This window comes from Herpailurus yagouaroundi, unplaced genomic scaffold (assembly GCF_014898765.1).
Source record: "Herpailurus yagouaroundi ecotype Mexico unplaced genomic scaffold, PumYag 140, whole genome shotgun sequence".
Classification (NCBI taxonomy): domain Eukaryota; kingdom Metazoa; phylum Chordata; class Mammalia; order Carnivora; family Felidae; genus Herpailurus; species Herpailurus yagouaroundi.
In genome coordinates this window covers 56651691-56676568 of record NW_024412395.1, presented here as the reverse complement: position 1 = coordinate 56676568, position 24878 = coordinate 56651691, and the positions used below count along the sequence as shown (strand labels likewise).

General features: G+C 34.8%; 1 protein-coding gene across 4 annotated transcripts in view; it reads left to right on the top strand.

Moving 5' to 3' along the window:
- Nucleotides 1–24878, top strand: part of LNPK (lunapark, ER junction formation factor) — a 75615-nt gene that overhangs the window by 31777 nt on the left and 18960 nt on the right. For all 4 annotated transcript variants that reach the window (XM_040475450.1, XM_040475452.1, XM_040475449.1 and 1 more), the window contains exons 7-9: nt 5571–5654; nt 5736–5787; nt 21009–21221. In XM_040475450.1, coding sequence (XP_040331384.1) covers nt 5571–5654; nt 5736–5787; nt 21009–21221 — 349 coding nt within the window. The remainder of the gene's footprint in view (nt 1–5570; nt 5655–5735; nt 5788–21008; nt 21222–24878) is intronic.

Genomic DNA, 24878 nt, shown 5'->3' with positions numbered 1-24878 from the left:
GTAAAATTATCCAACTCCTGTCTCTCCTCTTTTAATAACAAAATGAATATAAACTGTATTTACTACTTGACATTTTATTAAAGGTGGTTTCCTTAAGGATGCATCTCTTTATTCTGAATAGATTTGTAATATAATTTATAAATTTGTATAAGTGTAATTTGTAACAATGAACATGAATTATCAATTGATTAAAAAGTTAAATTATTTAGGAAAATTAGTATCTTGACAGTTTTAAATCTAAGAATTTAATGTAAGTATTTACTTATTAAAATAAAGCTAGGAATTAATCTTTAATTATCTAAAAAACTCCCAAGTCTAGATACGTACATTTTGCTACTCAAAAGAAAAAAAATATATAGCTTTAAAAAAAATTTATTGTTTAGTAGATAATCCCTCTGCATCCAAGAGCATCCCATCAAAACAGTTCAGAATCAAGATCCATCAAACACAAGTGTTGAAATTTAAGTGGCTTCATGAAAATGGTGTACTTTTTCAAGAACAGTATTTCTATGTGATAATTCCTTTCTGGAATTCTCAGGAAATTTATGTTTTTCTAAATCCTGAGAAAAATCAGTTGAGAAATTAGGGACATGGGAGGGAGTGTTATAATTCCCCGAGTATTAAAACTTAACAATTAACTACAAATGTTACTGGTTCAAAGGAATCCACTAATGCCAGTTGAAAGAAAGAGTAAGAAATGCTGACATGCTGAGCTATAGGTTAACGTGGACATTTCTGGAAACAGGACAGGAGCATGTAGTAGAGAAGTACTATAACCTAATTAATCAGTCTTGCTTTTGTGGCCATATTATGTTTTATGGGTCCTGTCTCTTGTTAATGTTGAGTTATTCTTGCAAATAGGTAATAATAAGCTTATACACGTAATATATTGTATATATAATTCTGTGAATGACATTCCATGAAATAAATTTTAGAAGCAAGATAAGTCCTTAAATTGGCACGTTTGGCATGTGATTCCGTATAGGGCTGTTGACCTCACTAGAAGTTTCAAATGTTATATTTTTATATTACCAGATAATATTTGCTGCCATTTTTCAGTGTTTGAATATTCACTATATATTATATAAATTGATCTGTAGATCTTTGTAAATACTAAGAAATGCAGAGAGAAAAGATGTGACTGTTGTTGTGGAATACTCCTATATGAAATCAGAATATGATTTAAAATCTGAACTAGTAAAAACAATATTGATTTCAGCAGAATAACCAAAATCAGGGTAAGCAGACAGTATTTTCTTCATTGGAAAAAGATGAATTTAAACAATGCAACATGTACCCTAGTGCTCTGAATTGAAGATACTTTGGGGTACACTCTTAATAATTTGACCAAAGTCAATGTAAAATGAAAGGAAATTTGCTGCATCTAGAATATTTGCCATGAAGCAAAGATAAAAAATATTAGATAGAGCTATTGATTTTTTTGTGTTTTAAAATTTTATTTCATGAATGATATTATTTTATTTTTTCACCTATTTATTTATTTATATGATTTATTGTCAAATTGGTTTCCATACAACACCCAGTGCTCATCCCAACAGGTGCCCTTCTCAATGCCCATCACCCACTTTCCTCTCTCCCCCACCCCCCATCCACCCTCAGTTTGTTCTCAGTATTTCAGAGTTTCTTATGGTTTGCCTCCTTCACTTTCTGTAACTCCTCCCCCTCCCCCCCGCCATGGTCTTCTGTTAGGTTTCTCAGGATCCACATATGAGTGAAAACATATGGTATCTGTCTTGCTCTGCCTGACTTATTTCACTTAGTGTAATACTCTCCAGTTCCATCCACGTTGCTACAAATGGCCGGATTTCATTCTTTCATGAAGGATATTTTAAAATTTAAGTATTTCTAGGATTACCTTTTAAAATTAAAAATTTTTCGGGGCGCCTGGGTGGCGCAGTCGGTTAAGCGTCTGACTTCAGCCAGGTCACGATCTCGCGGTCTGTGAGTTCGAGCCCCGCGTCAGGCTCTGGGCTGATGGCTCAGAGCCTGGAGCCTGTTTCCGATTCTGTGCCTCCCTTTCTCTCTGCCCCTCCCCCGTTCATGCTCTGTCTCTCTCTGTCCCAAAAATAAATAAACGTTGAAAAAAAAAATTAAATTAAATATTTTTCTGACATTTGTGGTAATGTTTTCTTTTTAGTGTTGTCTATGATGAAATGTGTATATCAAGTAGAAGTAATTTTTGCATGTTATTGAAATATATAATAATATCATTGATTCATAATAAATTATTTTTTTAAATAAAAGGTCTGAAACCTTTGGTATAATGTATCACAGAAAAGCAATTATATAATTTATTAGTACTTAAAATATAAAAAATATTATGAAAAATATAGGGTAATTTATATATTAGGGAATTCTGAGAATCTGATTTTTCATTCTTGCATCTTGGGATTAATATGTTGGGTATTTGAAAACACTGTTTTCAGACCCATTCTGATTTATTGGGATATCACTAAAGATTATGTGTTATTGTAATTGAGTACTGTTGTAGACTTTCTCCTACATTATTGTAGTTATCTTTTTTTTTTTTTTCCAACGTTTATTTATTTTTGGGACAGAGAGACAGAGCATGAACGGGGGAGGGGCAGAGAGAGAGGGAGACACAGAATCGGAAACAGGCTCCAGGCTCTGAGCCATCAGCCCAGAGCCCGGCGCGGGGCTCGAACTCATGGACCGCGAGATCGTGACCTGGCTGAAGTCGGACGCTTAATCGACTGCGCCACCCAGGCGCCCCTATTGTAGTTATCTTTAAAAATATTTTTGAGAGAGAGAGCTAGAGTGAGAGAATGGGGGAGGGGCAGGGAGAGAGAAAGAGAGAGAGAGAGAGAATCCCAAGCCCAACATAGGGCTTGACCCCATGAACCGTGAGATCATGACCTGAGCCAAAACCAAGAGTCAGACGCTTAACTGACTGGAATTCTGAGAATCTAATGTTTCATTCCTGCATTTTGGGATTAATATGTTGGGTATTTGAAAACACTGTTTTCAGACCCATTCTGATTAATTGGGATATCACTAAAGATTATGTATTATTGTAATTGAGTACTGTTGTAGACTTTCTCCTACATTATTGTAATTACCTTCAAAAATATTTTTGAGAGAGAGAGCTAGAATGAGAGAATGGGGGAGGGGCAGAGAGAGAGAGAGAGAGAGAGAGAGAGAGAGAGAGAATCCCAAGCCCAACATAGGGCTTGACCCCATGAACTGTGAGATCATGACCTGAGCCAAAACCAAGAGTCAGACGCTTAACTGACTGAGCCACCCAGGTGCCCCTATAGTGCCTAATAGTAGTATGAAGAAAGTATTAATGTATCTGTTTTACAAAAAGAGAAACTGAGGCCAGAAGACTTGCTCAAAGTCTTTCTGGGTAATTAAGAATGGATATGTGCTTTAACCCTGATTTTTTTCGGACTTCAGAGTTTCAGGCTTATGTTTTTTTCACTGATCAGAATGTCTGTGTTTAAAGTAAGTTGAATTCACTTAAAATGTTATATGGATACATGTGTTAATTAAGATTTATGTGAGAGAGGCTCCTGGGTGGCTTAGTCGGTTGAGCTTCCGACTTCGGCTCAGGTCATGATCTTGCGGTTTGTGGGTTCAAGCCCCGCGTTGGGCCCTGTGCTGACAGCTCAGAGCCTGGAGCCTGCTTTAGATTCTGTGTCTCCCTCTCTCTCTGTCTGCCCCCCCCCCCCCCCACTCTGACTGTCTCTCCTTCAAAATAAATAAACATTAAAAAAATGTGAAAAATTTTTGTTAAAAGTGCAAGAGAACGGATTTATGTCTTTTAGTGCTTTAAAAAATGATTTTATTGAAGGTACTTTACATGAACATGGACATAAACATGAATACTGGCTGAATGATCAGCAGGAATTGCAATCATTTGGTGAAGTGTCATTTTGGTTTTGAGTTTTGTGTGTTGTTTCAAAGATCATGGTTGTATCTAATCTTCTTTTTAAGCCTAGAAATCATCTTAGTCTAGAACTGTGCTATCCAGATCAGTAGCCAGAGCTACGTGTATCTTTTAAATGTACATTGTTTAAAATGTAATAAAACTACAATTCCATTCCTCATTTGCACAAGCAACGTTTTAAGTGCTCATTTGTCACATATGGCTTAGTGGTTACTGTATTGTGACGATGTAAACCGTTTTCATCATCACGTAAAGTTCTATTGCCACAACATTATTAGTCTAAGACATCAAAAATTAATTTGTAGAGATCAGGGACTTAGTTCATTGATATTCCATGTGGATTCCATGTAGATTTATGTTGATTTGGAGGCGTATAAGATCTTTCTATCTCAATTCCTACTTTTTCCTCAACTCTCAGGTGATACTGCAAACCTTTCCTTTACATCAGAAAATTAAACTTGCTTGTTTTGAGAATTTATCATAATTTTGAAATGATTTGGAAAATTTTTAGTTTCACTGAACCAAGGTTAATAAATCATTCATGTAAGCATTTCGCTTCTTAAATGTTGAATTGAGTTTTTAATGAGGAATCCATTAACAACTGTTGGCAGCATTTTTTTTTAACTTGGTAAATGTGCTCTTGTGTTGAATTCTAAAATAAATGACCTTTGAAATAAATATGACATTTACTGAAATCTAAGTGGCTATAGTGGTCACTGAAAAGGAAAAGAAAACGTCCTATTCCAGTTTTTGCAAAAGCATTTTCTACTACACATTAGCTATTTGTCATAATATGACTGTCTTGTACTAAAATTAAACTTTCTTGATATTGGGCCGTAACTGCTAAAATGATACTTTACTACTTATTGCTTTTTAAATTAAACCCTGTATTAAGCCATAGAGTGACTTGAATGTATTGTAAATAAAATGCTATAATAATGAACTGTTTTAATTACAGTCCCTAGTGTGAGTATAGAACTCAGTAAAGTTTTTATTTAAATTCTTACTATGTTTTTTTCCCTCTCAAGTTGTTTGGATCTAAGTAAAAAAGGAGGAGCTTCAGCTTTTAAAGTCATTTGAGCAAATTCCATGGCTGTTCTCCCAGTTAGTGAGTTTCACTGCATTTGCAGCAAGCTAATTGCTTCTGCTAATAAATAATCTAAAATCGATGCTGACAGCAGTTAATTGGCACAGAGATTTTATTTTGTAAAGCTCTTGGCTAACGACCTTCTTTAAATTAATAGCATTAAGTGCTATGAGGAAATAAATCTGAGGAATTGCCTGTCATTTGCTTGTCATGTCTAATAACTTCCAATAATGATGGCTGATAGATTTTTGCACATTCCATTATTGAAGTTGGTGCATGTAATTATTCTCCTCATTATATGTAAACAATTAGCAGTATTTGGTATTTCCTTCCAGTAAAGCTGTTAAATACAAGTAACATATTAGAGGTTAGAAGCCATTTTAAAATCTGGATTTTAATTATTTGAATGTAGGAAGTCTTTCATGCTATTTGGATATATTATGTGCTGTTTATTTTAAGCATTGTACTTGAACATTTTTAGAGTAGGACGTTTAAAAATAAGTAGTGTATATGTTTTAAAGTGTGACAATTTATGGAAATTTTTGTTTGTAGCTTGAAGAAGTCATGGAAAAAGAAACTTATAAAACGGCTAAATTAATTCTTGAAAGGTTTGACCCAGACTCAAAGAAAGCAAAGGTAAGGCTGTTATATCACTGCTATTTTATTATAAATAGCGCATTGTATAGGTCACTGTAATAACATAACTGTAATTGACAGGAGTTTGAGCCGCCATCTGCTGGAGCAGCTGTAACTGCAAGACCTGGACAAGGTAAATAACTTTGTAGAAACTGCTGCTGCTGTTGGAAAGATCCATATTTATCCAAGTGAGTTCAAAAGTGTGATAGAGGTGTGTAAAAACTTGTGTAGAATGCTTTTATGTTGATTTATACTTGGTAGTGTGGGTTATGACTTGGAGTGGATGGCAATAAGTTTACTTCATTTTTATTTTACAGGAATATGTTGATAAATAAGTAAAGATTTATCTTTTGAGATTAAATATATAATTGATTTTAAGCTTTTGAAATTTAAATAATTCCATCAATATTTTGTTAAGTTTTTTTCCGCCTTTCTTATAAGAATCTCTTAGGGGCGCCTGGGTGGCTCAGTCAGTTAGACATTTGACTCTTGATTTCGGCTCTCGTCATGATCTCAAGGTTTGTGAGATCGATCCCTATGTTGGGCTCTGTGCTGACAGTAGGGAGCTTGCTTGGGATTCTGTTTCTCTCTCTTTCTCTGCCTGTCCCCTGTGCGTGCACTCTCTCTCACTCTCTCTGTCTCAAATAAATAAATATATATATATATAAAAAGAATCTCTTAGAATGCCTTATGAAAATTCTTACATTTTTATGATTTATTTTTGAGAAATTTAATAAACATTTTTGTCAAGCTTGAAGTTTCTTCTAAAAACTTTTATTTAGAAAGATAATAAAATAATTTAGAAAGTTTGAATTTCTAATAATTAAGAAAAAATAGAATTACTGCTATGTAAAACATAAACTCTTTCAAAAGTTGTGTTGTCAGATTATTAGCGAAACCATCACTACTATTGTATTAAATATTACATAAAATTTAAAAAGTTACTATTTTAAGTGGCTACATAAAGTAATTCTAAGATTGGCATGTGAAAAGATATTTTTGAGTTTGTATTGGCTTTCCTCTTTGTTCTTTTTTCTAGAATATCATAGTTTGTAAGGCTTTTGTTACAATACAGAATATATCATTTTTAAAAATTTAACTTTTGGGGTGCCTGAGTGGTTCAGTTGATTAAGTGTCCGACTTTGGCTCAGGTCATGGTATCACGGTTCGTGGGTTTGAACCCTGCGTCAGGCTGTGTGCTGACAGTTCAGAGCCTGGAGTCTGGAACCTGCTTTGGATTCTGTGTCTCCTCTCTGCTCCTCCCCTGCTTGTGCTCTGTCTCTCTCTCTCTCAAAAATAAATAAACATTAAAAAAACCATTTTTTAAAATTTAACTTTTGGGGCGCCTGGGTGGCGCAGTCGGTTAAGCGTCCGACTTCAACCAGGTCACGATCTTGCGGTCCGTGAGTTCGAGCCCCGCGTCGGGCTCTGGGCTGATGGCTCGGAGCCTGGAGCCTGTTTCCGATTCTGTGTCTCCCTCTCTCTCTGCCCCTCGCCCGTTCATGCTCTGTCTCTCTCTGTCCCAAAAATAAATAAACGTTGAAAAAAAAATTAAAAACAAAAAATTTAACTTTTATTCTTATAAATCATCAGAATTGTAGCCTGGTTTATAAAGTTAAGGATGACTTTTAGAACTTTCAGAAGTCAATTCTTTTATAAATGTCCACAGAGACCATTGGTACTAAATAAGCCATAATACTTTTAGGTTTTCTTTTTATTTATTTATTTATTTATTTATTTTTATTTTTTTTTTTGAATGTTTATTTTTGAGAGAGAGAGAGAATGAGCAGGGGAGGGCCAGAGAGAAGGAGACACAGAACTGGAAGTGGGCTCCAGGCTCCGCCTCTGCTATCAACACAGAGTCTGCCATGGGGCTTGAACTCATGAAATGTGAGATCACGACCTGAGCCAAAGTCAGAGGCTTAACTGACTGAGCCACCCAGGTGCCCCAGTTTTAGGTTTTCTGATTGGCAGGGCTATATGGGAAGAATCCCACCCTCTCCCATTTTCTATAAGTAGGATTTTGGTTTATAGAAATAGAAGCCTGATATTTTGATGAATATAATAAGTTTACATATGATTAAAATAAATTAGTCATAGATACTTGCACTGAAACTCCTGCCTTCATAATACGTTTACATTTTTATACAACTTACACTTGTTTTTAGTAATTTTAAATGTTTCTTAAAATGTTTTTATTTATTTTTGAGAGAGAGACAGAGTCTAAGCAGGGGAGGGCCAGAGAGATAGGGAGACACAGAATCCGAAACAGGCTCCAGGCTCTGAGCTGTCAGCACAGAGCCCAGTGTGGGGCTCGAACTCACAAACCATGAGGTCATGACCTGAGCTGAAGTCAGACGCTTAACTGACTGAGCCACCCAGGTACCCTTTTCTAGTAATTTTAAAAAAGTGTTCGGTCTATAGGCCAGGTTTCTATAATTTTTACAGTATTTTGTATAACTGGTACTAATGTTTCAAAACTACTTCTTAAATAACCTTAGGAAATTTTTAAAATGTGATATTTTGCAGAAAGCTGATGCTGTTACTTAAAAAAAATCTGCTCTTTTCTCTCATTAAAAAAAAGAGGTATGAACCCTTTACTGACATTTTTAAGTATTTAATAATATTTAGGCAACATAATTTCCTTGAAGAATTTAAATTTATTTTTCCTTAGAAGCCTTTGAAACTCAAATACATTTTTTCCTTTTGATGTCATATTGTAGTCATAGAAAAACCATTGCTGGTCTCTGCTGTGGATTCCTGTGGTACTGCTTTTGGATATCCTTTTAGCCTTTTAGGGAGAATTAGCCACTAGTTATAAGATAAATGAATTGTTTGTTTGTTTCTTTCTTTATTTAAAAAAATTTTTTTAACATTTATTCATTAAAAAAAATTTTTTTTAAGTTTATTTATTTTTGACAGAGACAGAGTGCGAGCATGAGCTGGGGAGGTGCAAAGAGAGAGAGGGAGACACAGAATCCGAAGCAGGCTCCAGGCTCCAAGCCGTCAGCACAGAGCCTGACACGGGGCTTGAACTCGTGCACTGTGACATCATGACGTGGGCCAAAGTTGGACACTTAACCAACTGAGCCACCCAGGTGCCCCAAACGCTTATTCGTTTTTGAGAGACAGAGAGAGACAGATCATGAGTGGGGAAGAGGCAGAGAAAGGGAGACACAGAATCCGAAGCACGCTCGAGGCTCTGAGCTGTCAGCACAGAGCCCGACGCGGGGTTCGAACTCACAAACTGCAAGATCATGACCTGAGCTGAAGTCGGTTGCTCAACCGACTGAGCCAGCCAGGTGCCCCATAAATGAATTGTTTATTTAAAAGAACATGTTAAATAATTCTTATGTGCAAATACCATGAGGAGTACAGAGATGAATATAATAGGTTTTCAACCTTAAGAAGCGTATAAGCTTTTTTTTTTTTTCCTCTTAAAAGTATTTCTTCTGGAGGGTCCTATTGTATTACTAGTTCTTCATCTGCAGTAATTAATTGCTGTTTGGAGTTTTTTCCTTATTGAAAAAAATTCTAAACTATATCTCAACTTCATTCTACTTTTTGAGAATTATAATTGAGTTTTGTTGTTTAATCCTTTCAAATCTCTTTTAGGTTTCTATTATTGTGTAGGTGACTTAGTCATACATTTTATTTATGTTTAAGTTCTCTGTTCCTGTGATTTAGTCAAATATTTATGTCTTTGCTTTTACCATTGTTCATTCGTTTGTTCTTTCCTTCCTTCTCCTCCTCTCCCTCTTTTTCCTTCCTTTCCTTTCTTTTACCTGTTTCTGAACTGAAATAGGTAGGGGAAAAATATATATGTGCATATATATATGTGCAAAAATATATATGAATATATATGTGCATAAATGGTGCTTGAATAGATTTGCTCCCAAATCAAATTGAATTGTGCTGTTCTTATTTGAATCTAACTCTCTTGCATGATTGCTGAACCAGAACTGTGATTCACGTGTAGTAGATATATTTCTTTTATTTCTTATTACTTAGTATTAATAATATATATTATACTGAGATTGATTATAAAATTTGAGAATAGTGTTCTTTGGTTTTCTTAGGTTTAGCATTAAAAGGAATGTAGTATTTACTGGAAACAATACTAACCTGACCTTCACCTTCTTTTTAATAAAGTTAATGTTTTAGAATATTTTTAGATTTACAGAAAAATTACCAAGCTAGTACAAAGAATTCCCATATACCTTTGTACCAAGTTTTCCCTGTTAACATCTTACATTAGCATAGTACATTTGTTAAAGGTAATGAGCCAATATTGATTCACTATTAAAAGTCCACATAGCTTATTCAGATTTCCTTAGTTTTTTATTTATTATTTATTTATTTATTTATTTATTTTTAATGTTCTTTTTATGTTTCAGGATCTCATCCAGGATATACCACATTGCATTTAGTTGACTTGTCTTCTTAGGCTTTTTTGGCTGTGCTCGTTTCTCAGACTTGTTTTTCATGACCTTGACAGTATTAGTCTTGACCCTTTTTTATAAGGAATTTTTATCAGTGGGTGCTTAATATTAGAAAATCAGGGTAATCATTTGATATGAAGAAATAAATTAACATAAAAGGTAGATCTATGTGTATATATACATATTTACATTTAATAGAATGATAACGGTACTTAGAATCTTAGCATTCGTTCTAGTTCTGTAGAAATCATAGACTGAGAGATGGGAAGACTTTGTTCTTAGTAGATTAAAAAGTAGTAAAGTTTGGAATTAATGAAAAATGATATTTGCAAGTATAATTTTCTGAATAGATTCTGTAGGATAAAGAAATCTAGATATTTGGGGTTGGTAAGAAATTTGTGTGCTATTGGGAATGGCCTATAAGACATGGAATAATTGATGATGGAGAGAGTGGGGACAATTGGTAGAGAGTCTGTAAGGAGGCAAGAAGGAATGGGATTTAGTGTACAAGTGCAGGAGTTGGCTTTCGATACGAGCGTGCATAGTTCATCAATAATAAGGGAAGACAGAGAACATGGGCAGATACAAGTAGGTAGTGAGAATTGTCTTCTGATTGTATCTATTTTCTTAATGAGAGTGAGAATGGGGGAGACATTGTTGGGGCCCTGAAGAGAATATATAAAATAGGTCTCTAGGAGAGTAAGAGAGTAAATGGATTAGGAAAATGTAGGAATGCCAGGGGACACTAAAGTCCACTTAAAGTTAACAGTCACGAATTTAAAGCACGGTTGTGCGTGTTTTCCTGTTGTTTAGCTGTATGGGTAGAGGCATGGAGTAGGAAGAGAGTTGGTTTTAACCAGGGTTGGGGTTTTGACTAATAGATTAAATAAAGTGATAAAGGGGCAGGGTGGTGAAATTGTTTGCAAGGGAGTGATTATAACAATATATTGTAGAATCTAAGATGATCATGAGGGAAGTAAAGACATGAGAGGCGGGTGATGGACATCAAAGGTATTGGTAGTAGTGATACAGGGGTCTGAACTACAAGATCTCTTTTGTATGGCTCTTGACCTTAGAATTGGTTTTACATTTTTAAAGTGTTCTAAAAAATAAGAAAGAAGAATAAGAATATCCAACTGAAGCTGTATGTGGTCCACAAAGCCTAAGATATTTACTATGTAACCCTTTACCAAAAGTTGGCTGACCCCTTTAATAACTAATGGATTATAGATCTCCCCTTGGAGTTGAAAGAATAATTGAGAAATTAAGCTGGAAGGGTAACTGTGCTTTCAGAGTGGGATGTTTGAACTTGAACATGGTGCAGTTACCTTTAATGTCAAAGTTCTAAGATTAAGTTATGACCATAAATTCTTAACAGACTTTCTTATATTTGTTTCAAAAGGAAGTCACCTATACATTCTTTTTTACCTTTGTACATAACCCTGCATCTCTACTAATGACATTAACAAAAGAAAAGTCAATTGTATTCTGCCACAGCTAAATTTGAAATCAATAAGTATTGCAGAAAAATTTAATGGCTCTAGCAAATGGATTATAACTTCTCAAGTAGGTTTTTAGAATTTACTCACTTGTGTTACGTGGCATATGTGGAAGATTAAAGTAGAAATCACTGTTTTTGATCTTGATAGCAAAGGGAACGATACTTCATATTTTACTGTTTTTTGAGGTGTATGTTTGATTAAAAAATCTGGAAAACACTTGTAAAATAGTAAATTTACTTTTTGGGATGTTCTTAAGTGTCATATCTATACTGTTGCAGTTGTCAATTTTTTTTTAATGTTCATTTATTTATTTTAAGAGAGAGAGAGAGAGAGAGTGGGGGAGGTTCAGAGAGAGAGGGAGAGAGAGAATCGTAAGCAGGCTGCATGCTGTCAGCACAGAGCCCGATAGAGGGCTCGGTCTCACGAATCGTGAGATCATGACCTGAGCCAAAATCAAGAGTCTGACACTTAACCGACTGAACCACCCAGGCGCCCCACACAGCTATCTATCGAATAACAAACCACCCCAAAACTTAGTGGCTTACAACAACATTCATTTGTTTTGCTCATGAATTTTCAGTGTTGGCAAGGTTTGACAGAGACTGAGCATCTCTGCCTCACATCTTTTGGATCTACCTGATTGGGCCTGGAAGATCTACTACTAGGATGGCTTACTCACATGGCTGACAAGTTGGGGCTGGCTGTTAGTTCCTCTCCGCATGGAGTTCTCTCATGGGGTCACTTGGGCTTGCTCCAACATGGTGGCTGGATTCTAAGAGCAAGCAGCCCAAGAGACAGAAAGTAGTCCTGAAAACTGGCGCATTTATATTCTCTTGGTCAAACAGGAACAGATTCAAGGGAGGGGACATAGACGTCCTCCATCCCCCATTTGATGGCAGGCAAACCAAAGCATCCTGGGCTTGTATTTTAAAACTGCCATGTGTGCCTTAATACAGGTAACAAAGGCATTTATGTCTCCATCCATTTTTCAGTGTTCGTCTTAAATGCCCCATTCCCATGAACCCTTCCTTCATCCCATCACCGAGTTTAATCTCCCCATTCTTGGGCCCTCTATGGCACTTTGTTGGTTCCTTTTTTATGGCACTTACCTGCTGTTTCATGATTTTTGTGTGATCTTTGCTTGCCACCTCTGTGTGCAACTCTGCATTCCATTCAGTGGTGCTTTACTCAGAGTGGTTGCTTAATAAACGTGCTGAGTTGAAGGAAATAAAAGAAAACTTTTTCTTAGAATTAACAAATTGTGTTTAAATGTTGTAAAATAATAATTTACCAAATGGGATGTTGGTGAGCTGCCAGGTGCAGGTTGTTTAAAGTTGAAAGAGGTAGGAGACTAAGTAGAAATAAACCATCAAGGTGATGAAAAAAGTAAATGTTGAGATAAAGAATTATAAAGCAAAACATTTTTTTTTAAATGTTTATATATTTTGGGGGAGAGAGAGCGAGCATGACCATGAGTGGGAGAGGGGCAGAGAGAGAGGGAGAGAGAATCCCAAGCAGGCTCCACGCTGTCAGCACAGAGCCCCAAGCAGGGCTTGAACCCATGAACCATGAGATCATGACCTGAGCCAAAATCAAGAGTTGGATGCCCAACTGACTGAGCTTCCCAGGTGTCGCCAAACATCCTCTTTTCAACTGAAGTACAATTGACATACAACATTATATTAGTTTTAAGTGTACAACATAGTGATTTGACAATTGTGTACATTAGCTTTCCAAGCTAAGTGTAGCTACCGTCTGTCACCATACAAAGTTCTTGCAATATTGTGGACTGTATTCCCTATGGTGTACTTTTCATCCCAGTGGCTTACTTGTTTTATAATTGTAAATTTGTATCCCTTAAGCACCTTCACCTATTTTGCCCATCCCTCTATCCTCCCCTCCTCTCTGGCAACCACCAGTTTGTTGTCTGTATTTATGAGTCTATTTTTTATTTTGTTTGTTCATTTTATTTATTTATTTATTTATTTATTTATTTATTTATTTATTTATTTTAATTTAGTTTTTATTTTAGTGCAAGTGGGAGACAGAGGGAGAGAGAGAGAGAGAGAGAGAGAGAGAGAAAATCTTAAGCAGGCTCCCCTGAGCCAAGATCAAGAGTTGGATTCTCAACTGACTGAGCCACCCAGGCATCCCTGTTTATTTTTTTTAGATTTCACATTATAAGTGAAATTACATGGTTCTTGTCTTTTTTCTGTCTGACTTATTTCACTTAGCTTTATACCCTGTAGGTCCATCCATGTTGTTGCTAATGACAAGTTCTCACCCCTTTTTATGGCTAAATAATATTCCATTATATGTATAGATATGTGTGTGTGTGTGTGTGTGTGTGTGTGTGTGTGTGTGTGTGTGTAAATGGCACATCTTGATCCATTCATCTATTGATGGACACTTAGGTTGCTTCCATATCTTGTTTATTGTAAATAATGATGCATTGAACATAAGGGTGTATTTAACTTTTCAAATTAGTGTTTTTGTTTTTCTCTGGTAAGTACTCAGAAGTGGAAGTTGTATGGTATTTCTACTTTTAAATTTTTAATTTTTAAGGAAGCTCCATACTGTTTTTCATAGTGATTGCATCAATTTACATTCCTACCAATATTGTAGAAAGGTTCCCTTTCTTCCACATCCTTGCCAACACCTGTTATTTCTTGTCTTTTTGGTACTAGCCATTCTGACTAGTATGTGGTGATATCTCACAGTGGCATTGATATTCATATCCCTGATGATTAGTGATGTTGAGTTTCTTTTCATGTGTCTGTTGGCCATCTTTGTGTCTTCTTTGGAAAAACATCTAGTCATGTTCTCTGCCTGTTTTTAAATTGGATTATTTGTTTATAAAATAATATAAGAAAATATATTATTAATTTAAAAAGCAGAACAACACAAATAGTAAACTACAGGCTGGCACGTGGCATATGTGATTAGCATATTTTCTGCTTGAAGTTGGCTTTTTTTGTATGGTCTCCTGAAGTTAGGCTGAAATTCTCAATGAGGCAGGCAACACAAATTCAGCTGATTAACAATCTTAATTCTGTCTGCAATCTTAATTCCTCTTTCATGTGACATAACATTTATAGGTTCTGAGGATGAGAATGTGCATATGTGTGGGAGGCCATTTTTCTGCCTACTATACCATCTAAGTTGGATAACAGGCAGTTGGAAATTTAATCTTGAAATGCAAGTGGAAAGTAAATTTATTTCACAGATGTTTATTAAGCTCACACTCTGTGCTAATTACTTACCAAATCCTGGGGCTACTAAGATGCAGTTCCTGTCTAGGAGCTCTTGGTTCAAAAGGGTGCGCTCATGTAAATAATCTTAACGTATTAAGGACCACAATGAAGGTGGTAGGTACAAATCACAATGCATTATGAATTTTAGTAACAATGTGCCTTGAGAACACACTGGGATAGGACTGTTCAGGTCTACTTCACATGCAAAGATAAGAAGAGGGAAACAATGGGGTACCTTAAGAGACTGCAAATAGTGCTGTATGCCCCAAAAAGGGAGGTAGTGTTTATGTGAGGGAAGGATGATCATGAAGCATTTTGTATGCAACATTCTGGAGTTTGGGACTTTATTGTATATGTGACATGGAAAGCCACTGGAGGCTTTGCATTTTAGAAAGAACCCTTTTTTTTTTTTTTTTTTTTTGGTAATATGGAGAATGGATTTGGAGAGAACAAGGTTGAAGACATGGAGATGGATTAGGATATAATCTATTATAGGTAAGAGATAAAGGCCTACAGGATATAAAGTTGTGGCAAAGGAGTTGAAAAAGAAGAGATTTAAGAGATAATTAAGATTTAAGATTAGATTGACAAGATTTTATGACAATTAGATTTGGAAAGTGGGGAGTGGGAAGAGGGGTCCAGATATCACCTAGGTTTTTTTGGCAACTGGTTAGATGTTTTAAGCAAGATAAGCATAAGACTTGGAGTAGTACGTTTGTGTAGAAGATAATGGATTTGCTTTTGGATTTGTTGAGTCAAGTGACATCTAAGTGGTATGGTTTACAGGTAATTGATTATTTCATATGAAGCTCAGGAAGAAGGTTAAGGTTATAGGTACAGATTAGGAACGATTGGGACGTATAGATGATAGTTATTAAAACCATGGGATTGAGTGAAATTGCCCAGGGAGAGAAAACAGAGTAAGAAGGCCTATGGCAGAACTCCAGGGAATATTAACATTTAAGGGTAGATGGCAAAAGGAGGAGCCCAGGAAAAAGAAGGAATGATTAAAGTTAAAAGCAGAACTAAACTGGCATCTAGAAAGTTGAAGTGTAGTTAGGGATGCATCTGCTGTCGTAGTCTGCAAAGGGTCAGGTGAGTAGAAGACAAGTGAGGCCATTGAATCTGATAAGTTATAACAGAGTTGAGGGCATTGTTGTAATAAACACTGGGATTTGTATCCTGCCTCCATCTCGTATTTTACTGTGAGAATTTGCAAGTTGCTTAGCTTTTGAGCTTTAGTTTCTTCTTTTGAAAACTAAGGATAAGAATTATCTCAAAGAGTTGGTTTAAATATTAGATGAAATTAGTAAACTCACATTAATCACCTAGTGTAGTTCCTAGTAGATAATAGGGATTCCTTAAAGAGTAGCTGTTAACAGTAATGGTGTAGGTTTGTTGGTAACCAAAGCAATGGTGTCTTCAGTGGTAAGTGGTAAGTGATATTGTAGCTAAGAAAGACAAAAAACAGATTGTGTTGGGTTGAGAAGTGAAATGTTGGGCAAGTTTTTCTTCCCTCCCAAAAGCTTTGCCTCTATGGGAAGGAAGAGGTTATGGAGTAATTTTGTTGTTAAAAGGCATCCACCTATTGAGAAAACAATCTAAGTGGAGAAATAGGGCAGAGGCTGAGTTTAAAGTAGCTTAGCATGAGTAGGATATGTAGAAGATGGTACAGTGAATATAGAGTTCAGAAAATTTTGAAAGTAAAAGAGATGTCAGATCCATGGTCTTTATTATTTTGATTTTTTAAAGGAATCATATAAATTTATTTTTTATTTTTTTAAATTTTTATTTTTTATTTATTTATTTATTTATTTATTTATTTTTTTTTTCAACGTTTATTTATTTTTGGGACAGAGAGAGACAGAGCACGAACGGGGGAGGGGCAGAGAGAGAGGGAGACATAGAATCGGAAACAGGCTCCAGGCTCTGAGCCATCAGCCCAGAGCCCAACGCGGGGCTCGAACTCACGGACCGCAAGATCGTGACCTGGCTGAAGTCGGACGCTTAACCGACTGCGCCACCCAGGCGCCCCTGGAATCATATAAATTTAAACATTAGAGACCAGAATTTATATACATTTAACAATGGAAATTCTTCTGAAGATATATCCCTTATGTCTCACAGAACTACATTTAGTAATCACTTATAAAGAGCCTTATTCACCCCCAATTTAAAAATCTCCACATTTACATATGTGAATCATTCAAAAGCTTTTTCTTGACACTTTTTCTTATGAGGCTTAGAACTGGACACAGTGTTCAGAAAACCTTTGACCAGTGCTAGGGAAAATATGAGGATCATCTTTGTAGTTTTGCCAACACTCTTTAAAGAAATTTGAAACCCAGAGTAGATAAAAGACTTTTTATCTACATAAGGAACTGGTGGTATCACTAGGATGAAAATCCAGGTCTCCAAACTATAATATGGTATTCTTCCTATTCCAGCTTAATACTGAAATGAAGACAAAACCCTCTACATGTAAAGAATCAGTATTTAAAAATCTGATAAATCAAGAGAATTATTTGATTTCTAGAACTTTTATCTCAAGAATTATCGATAATATGCTAGAGTTATAGATTTAAATTTTTGCATAAATTGTGAATTTACACATTTAAGTCAGTTCACAAATAACTAGGAAAACATTTAATTTGTACATTAATGTCTACATTTTATTTTTATTATGGCTTTAGAAGTTGTAGGTTGCTTAGTTTTTGATTTATTGTAATCTCTGCAAAGTTTAGATGAATACTACTAATAGTTATTGTTTATTAAGTACTTATTAAGTACTTGTGCTTTGGTTAAGCCCTTTGTGTTGCTTGTCTCATTTAATCTTTACAACAACCATAAGAAGTTAAGTATTCCTATTATGAGGAAGCTGAACTGAAAGTTGTCATCAACTTGGAAAAGGTTGCATGCACATCTAATAAACAGGGTAGAGCTGAAACTTAAATCCACACAGCTTGATCCCGGTGTCTGGTTTTTGTTTTTTTTTTTTTTGTTTGTTTTTGTTTTTTTTTTTTTTAGTTTCAAGTTTTTATTTAAATTCCACTTAGTTAACATACAGTGTAATATTAGTTTCAGGTATAGGATTTAGTGATTCATCACTTATATATAATACCTAGTGCTCATCACAAGTGCCCTCCTTAATATTTATCACCCATTTAACCCATTCCCCTGCCCTCCTCCCCTCCAGCAACCCTCAGTATGTTCTCTATAGATAAGGGTCTGTGTTATTGCTTGCCTCTCTCTTTTTTTCACCCCATCTTCATCTGTTTGTTTTTTAAATTCCATATGTGAGTGAAATCATATGGTATTTGTCTTTCTCTGACTTATTTCTGGCAGTCTATGTTTTTTAACAACTCTCTTGTTTTTTCATTATTTTAAAATTTGTTTATTGTAATGTACTGGTTTTTAATCTCATTCAGATTCTATTTGTTTCATTGGGAATTTAAAAATATAGACATGTACTCATTCTTGTTGAATGTGATTTTTATTGAATCAGTGACTGATCACAGATAAGGATGTTGAAACATCTTGTAGTGAAGACTTGAATTTATGAAACACTCTTTATGATACTTTGCCAGAATGATGTGAAATGCTTGGTAAATATTTTGGGGGGATGGTATTTTACATTTAAATGCAGGAAATGTTGAATATAACAATATAATACTTAGTTGAATACCATAAACATTTTAGAGAAATTATAATACAAAGCATTTGTGAATGGCAGGTGACTAAAAGTAGATAAATCTTAGATGTTTTAAATTGAGACTACCAGAATATTTCATAACACCTTACCAACTATAGATTGGATGTTGTACTACTAGGTACTTTCACCTATTGATATTCTAATTCTTTGTTACTTGCTTTTCCTTTGAAAACAATGACACTATGTTTTCTCCCTTTCCTGACTCTCTTATATCATTTTTCTCCCTTTTCTGCCTAAATTTAGATTTAGAAATTATTAAGCCAAGGGTCTCTTTCATGGAATGCTACACATGGTGTCCTTTGTTAACTAGCTAGTTACAGACCTCATCTTTCAGTCCTACATGGCTGATGTTAAAAGGGTGCTTTAGTTAAGTGCTCCAGGGTAGATGTGCATTCAGAGGAAGCAGTTTCAAATCTTAATAGCTACTTTTAATATAGTCTAATACATGTTAAACTTTTATTTATCTGGAAGGAAAATGTCTTTTTTTGAGTTATGGTTTACCTGAAAATTGGCTGAAAAATGATTTGCAGTACCTGATACCTTGTTTTTTAAAATCAATTCAAATGACCAAATCTTAATATAATTTCACTGATCTTAGTACCTTTTGTGTTTTTTTCTTTTTTTTTTTTTTTTTTAAGTAGACTCTATACCCAACCTGGGGCTTGAACTCATGACCCTGAGATCAAGCGTTGCATGCTCTACTGACTGAGCCAGCCAGGTGCCCCTCAGTACTTTTTGCAGCATTTAATGGCTTTCCTAATGTCTAACCACCTCTTAAGGTGTTCCTTGTGAGTAAAAGATAATTAGGTAACCAGCTAATTTGCAAGAGATATTAGGATACAATTAGTCCAGGTAAAATCTGAAAATTTCTAAACTGCATGGAAAATCACCAAATACAAAGACAGTTCCATTTCTATAATGATGATCTGCTTGTAATTTATTATTTCAGTGGCTAGGTTAGAGACTAAATTAAGAGCCAGAGGAAAATTAGTTGGTCTCAGTAATAACACCCTAACTGGTCATTTGAAAATACTTTGTGTGAAAACACTGTCATCTGAAATATTATGGATGTATTCAGTAAATGTGAGCTATCAATACAGACATTATCTTATTTAATCCTTATTACAGTTCTATGAGTTAATATTATTATCCTGAATTTACAGATGAAGAAAAGAGGTTTAGTGAAGTTATCCCATCTAAGGTCTTGTAAAGCTGTAGGATTCTAACCAGACTTTTCTGATTACAGGGCCCAGGTTCTTAGCTGGTAGACTAGATTGTAGTAAACTGAAATCTGATGCTAGAGCTATACTTTTAGTGGCAGTGAACTTTTAATGAAAATCTTTAACTGCCAAACAGAGTCCAAACTTAAAATATTTTGCTTCTGGAAGTATGCATTTTTACCAGTCATGCCAATTGGAACTTAACTTCTTTAGTTTCAGCCTACTGTTTAAGGATTTGTGATAATTTAAGGTGATATGTAGAATTAAAAAGCGATAAGCACTTCTTTACTTGAGATCTTACCATTGACATTCAAGTAAGATATGGTGGGAAGGGGAGATGATAGAAGTGAAATGTTATGGAGTAGGGAATTATGAAACTTTCTGTAAAGGGCCAGATAGTAAATATAGTAAATGGCTCTGACAGTCATATGATCTCTTCTCAGCTCTTCTAAAGCAGCTATAGGCAATATGTAAACAAAAAAGAGTGTTGTCATGTTTTAATAAAACTATAAAAAGGGGCAGGAGCCTGGATATGGCACATTTACCAACCCCTAATACAGAAAATCTTGTAATTTCTGCAACTAAAAGATGAGATTTATTTAGATTTATTTGTGATGATACTGTTTATGCAGAGTGGAAGTTTTCCTTTATTGAATGTATTGACAAAAAAAATTACCAAAAGGATGTTAATAATATAAGGAGAGTGGGAATGGTACCTAATAGTAAAGAATACTTTTTCAGCATTTCTGTGACTACTTAGATTAAGTACCTCATAAATTATTTGATGATTCTAGAATATACTTCATTCATTCATTTCTTAGTTATCTTTTTTCTTATCTTGAAAAAAATCTGCCATTTTCATTAGAGTTTTCACTAATTTTAATAAACTTTCTTTCCTTCATCATAAATTAGAGAGGATTACTGTAAAAAGACATGACACATAATTGGGGATGGTCTTATTTTCAATGAATTTATTTTGAAAAGTGATACCTGTGACAGATTGAGGCTTTTTGTGTAAACATATACAGTTGGAAGTATAGGATCAGAAATGGAGTACTCTGTTATAGTCAGTTTTCAATGTACATTTTATAGATTTCTTATTATAAGAAGTCTCGACCCTAGAGATGCTTTCTGGTGCCACAAAACTTCATTAAACGTGTCATTTGTGGTATTGGCTAATACAGATACTAAATTGAAAATACACTTTTTAATTCTTATTCTCAGAGATTCGTCAGCGAACTGCAGCTCAGAGAAACCTTTCTCCAACACCAGCAAGCTCTAGCCAGGGCCCTTCTCCACAAGTTCCAGTATCTCCTGGACCACCAAAGGACAGTTCAGCCCCTGGTGGACCCCCAGAAAGAACTGTTACTCCAGCCCTATCATCAAATGTGTTACCAAGACGTCTTGGATCCCCTGCTACTTCAGTGCCTGGAATGGGTAAACAGAGCACTTAATGTTATTTACAGTTTATATTGTTTTCTCTGGTTACCAATAAAACGGGCCATTTTCAGGCAGTATGGAAATGGCATTTCATTTGGAAATAGCAGAGCAGTTATCTGATTAAGCAGGAGTTCCATATTCAATTAGCCATAACTCTTTACAGCTGGCACCTTGTGATACTGAAACCTATTTCTTGAGCTCATTTAACTGTTATGGCTTCTTTGTTTAAATGGCAATAAAACTTTGTAGTATTCTGTAGTCAACAGTATAGCATATCTTTTTATATTCAGATTTAGAATGGCTCCAGATTTATATAAAATGGGGATAGAAGAGAACACTTTTGGAATATATTCATGTTTTTTGCTGAACTCTTCACATACATTTTCAAGCATGACAACATATTCCAGGAAGACTATTTCTGCATTGTAGTCTACAGTACTATTATTGTTACTGTGGGCTGGTAGATTTTTCTTTTATTAAGCCAAAGAACCTTAGTATTTTCTGACAGATACTTGAGCATAAAGTTCTATTAAATTAACATACTGCCTTTACTATTTCATTTCTTTGGATTTTCTTTGTTCAGTGTGGTAGAGCTCTAGGGGAAGACACCATTTTTGAAGTGTAATAGATTATATTACCCTGATTATTATTTCTTTTGGAATGTGATGGTACATGGAAATCTACTGCTTCAGGAGATCACATTATTTTATATAAATTTCCGTGTCAGATTCTTGAATATGGTAGTAAATGATTTATCTTGTCTTTATTTATTTATTAAAGTTTATTTATTTTGAGAGAGAGAGAGAGAGAGAGAGAGAGAGAGAGAGAGAGAGCGCATACACACACAGGGCAGAGAGAGGGAGGGAGAGGATCTCAAGCAGTCTCCATGTTGTCAGCACAGAGCTGGATTTGGGGCTCAGTCTAAACCGTGAGATCATGACCTGAGCTGAAATCAGGAGTTGGACGTTTAACTGAGTGAGCTACCCAGGGCCCCTATTTATCTTATTTTAGGATATTTAATTCTAATTTAGATGATTTTGTTATTTCATGAGTAATTACTAACCTATAATTTATAATGATTTTGAGGCTAGTGAGTAGTTGATATCAAGTATACAGGGCACTTATATAATAAAAGCAATCTAAATGTTGCTATGACAGTAGAGTTTTTTCCTGCTTTGCGTTAAAAAAAAAAAAGCATAAGATTTTAGAAAACTGTTAATTTATAAACAAATTAAGAAAGCTGGCTGCAAATTAAATGTATATAAGTCATAACTTTAGTTACTGAAAAAATACTTTCAAATTTGACATATAATGTCACTTAAGGCAGCCATGTATTTTGTGAAATTTAGAAAAATTAAGTTGATTGAAAATTATTTATCTTTCTGTTATTATCTGATTGATTTGAAATACACATGATTTGTAAAGTTCTTAGTTACTGAAAAGTTATGAAAGAACTTTTTCTTGTCTGAGAATGCATGAATTACATACATTTGTGTATCTAATTAGTTTTAAGGAAATAAGTGTATTTATTTATTTTGAGAGAGAGAGAGAGGGAGAAACCTGTATAAAGTAATAAAAACTGTATTGCATGTATAAGAATAAGGTTATAGAGGGGAAATGGCCTAAATTTCACGATCATGTAAATAAAGCATATTTTACTAATGTTCTTGATTTGTTTTCCATGTAGAAGAGTATTTAAGTTGTACATTGCCAAAAATATGAATGAGTTAAATGATTTCTTATAGAGAAGGTTAATAATTCATTTTTTCATTATGCCATATTTGTGGAAGAGAATCAATCTAATGTGTATTACCACAGGGCTCCCATATGTTTGAAAATTAATAACCAGCAGGTACTTGATAATTTGCCAGGCTGTGTAAAAATGACCAGTATTCCTACAATGATTGCTTTTGATGTTTGTATTAATTACCGTTATCCGTAACAGCATAAATGTGAAGATGTGTTATTTTAAAAGTCATCAGTATGCACAGCATTTAAGATATTTCTTATGAAATCTGTTGTTTTATGTATCCAGATTCCTTTATGGACATTTTCATTTTAAACATGTAGAAGTAAAATATTCCAGCAAAAGGTAATTTGACTTGAAGGCTTTCAAGATATAATTTGGCATACTTATTCTAGTTGAAAACTTGATAATGAGTGTGCATTATCTAAGTGTTTGCATCCAGGTTTACTTTTTTTTTTTTTAATTTTTTTTTTCAACGTTTTTATTTATTTTTGGGACAGAGAGAGACAGAGCATGAACAGGGGAGGGGCAGAGAGAGAGGGAGACACAGAATCGGAAACAGGCTCCAGGCTCTGAGCCATCAGCCCAGAGCCTGATGCGGGGCTCGAACTCACGGACCGCGAGATCGTGACCTGGCTGAAGTCGGACGCTTAACCGACTGTGCCACCCAGGCGCCCCCAGGTTTACTTTTTGATGATAACAATTGAATGTTAATACAAGTAAACTAATATCTGATGAAATCTGAAAAAATGTTCTTGATTTGTTATATTAAGAACTTATTCTACAACTTAAATTTCATTTGTTAATTGCTACAATTTTGACATCATTTGCCCTTTTTTAGATGGCAACAGCCTTTAGGTTTGTGGTGATTTACAAAGCAAATCTCTTTTATTATCCTTTAAAACATTAATATAGTATTGTTACTCTTAAACTTTGGTTTTTGTCAGAATCATTTTGAAAACCTTGTATCCTTGTATTGCAAGGCTTATTCCAGCAACGTCTCATTTTGTTGCAGTCTTCTGTGAGGTCTTCATGTAAACCTTCATTGCTGCCCATCTTATTTTTGTGTTCATCCTGCCTTGCTTTACAAAGGCAAACATCACTTATTTTATTCTCTCACTTTCTTCTTAGTGCTGCCTTCTGTGTTGTCTCTCAGTTCAGAGTATCTCCTACAAACAGTTCTCTTTCAGTTTTCAAAGTTTGTGGAGTTACAGTTCATAGCTCTTCATTTTTGTTGTTGATGTGTTTATGTGATGTAAATCACTAATTAAAACTAGGTCATTGGGGCACCTAGGTGGCTTAGTTGGTTGAGCATCCGACTCTTGATTTTGGCTCAGGTCATGATCCCAGTGTCGTGGGATTGAGCTCCACATCAGGCTCTGTGCTGAGCATGGAGCCTACTTAAGATTCTCTCCCTGCATCTGTACCCTGCTTGCGTGTGCTCTCTCTCAAATAAAAATAAAAATAACGAAAAAGCCCCCCCCAAAACTAGGTTATTCTTTTACTCTCTATTCTCCATTTGTCTCTTCTGATATTGCCTAGTTTATTACATGAACACAGTATGTCTCTCTCTTTGTTTAGATCTTCAGTTTTTCTCAGCAATGATTTGTAGTGTTTAGTATGTAGGTTTTGTATGTTTTTTTGGTTAAATGTGTATGTAATTGTTTCCAACTTTTGATCCTAATGTAAATGGCTTTGTTTTGGTATCTCTAGTTGTTCATTGCTAATATATATACATACATATATATATATATATATATAAATGCAATTAATTTTTGTATTTTGGTCTTGTATCCTGTAATCTTGTTAAACTTATTAGTTTTATTAGTTTTTAAATAGATTCTATAGTATTTTCTACATAGACTCTTACATTGTCTGTGAATAACGGTAATTTCTACTTCTTTTCT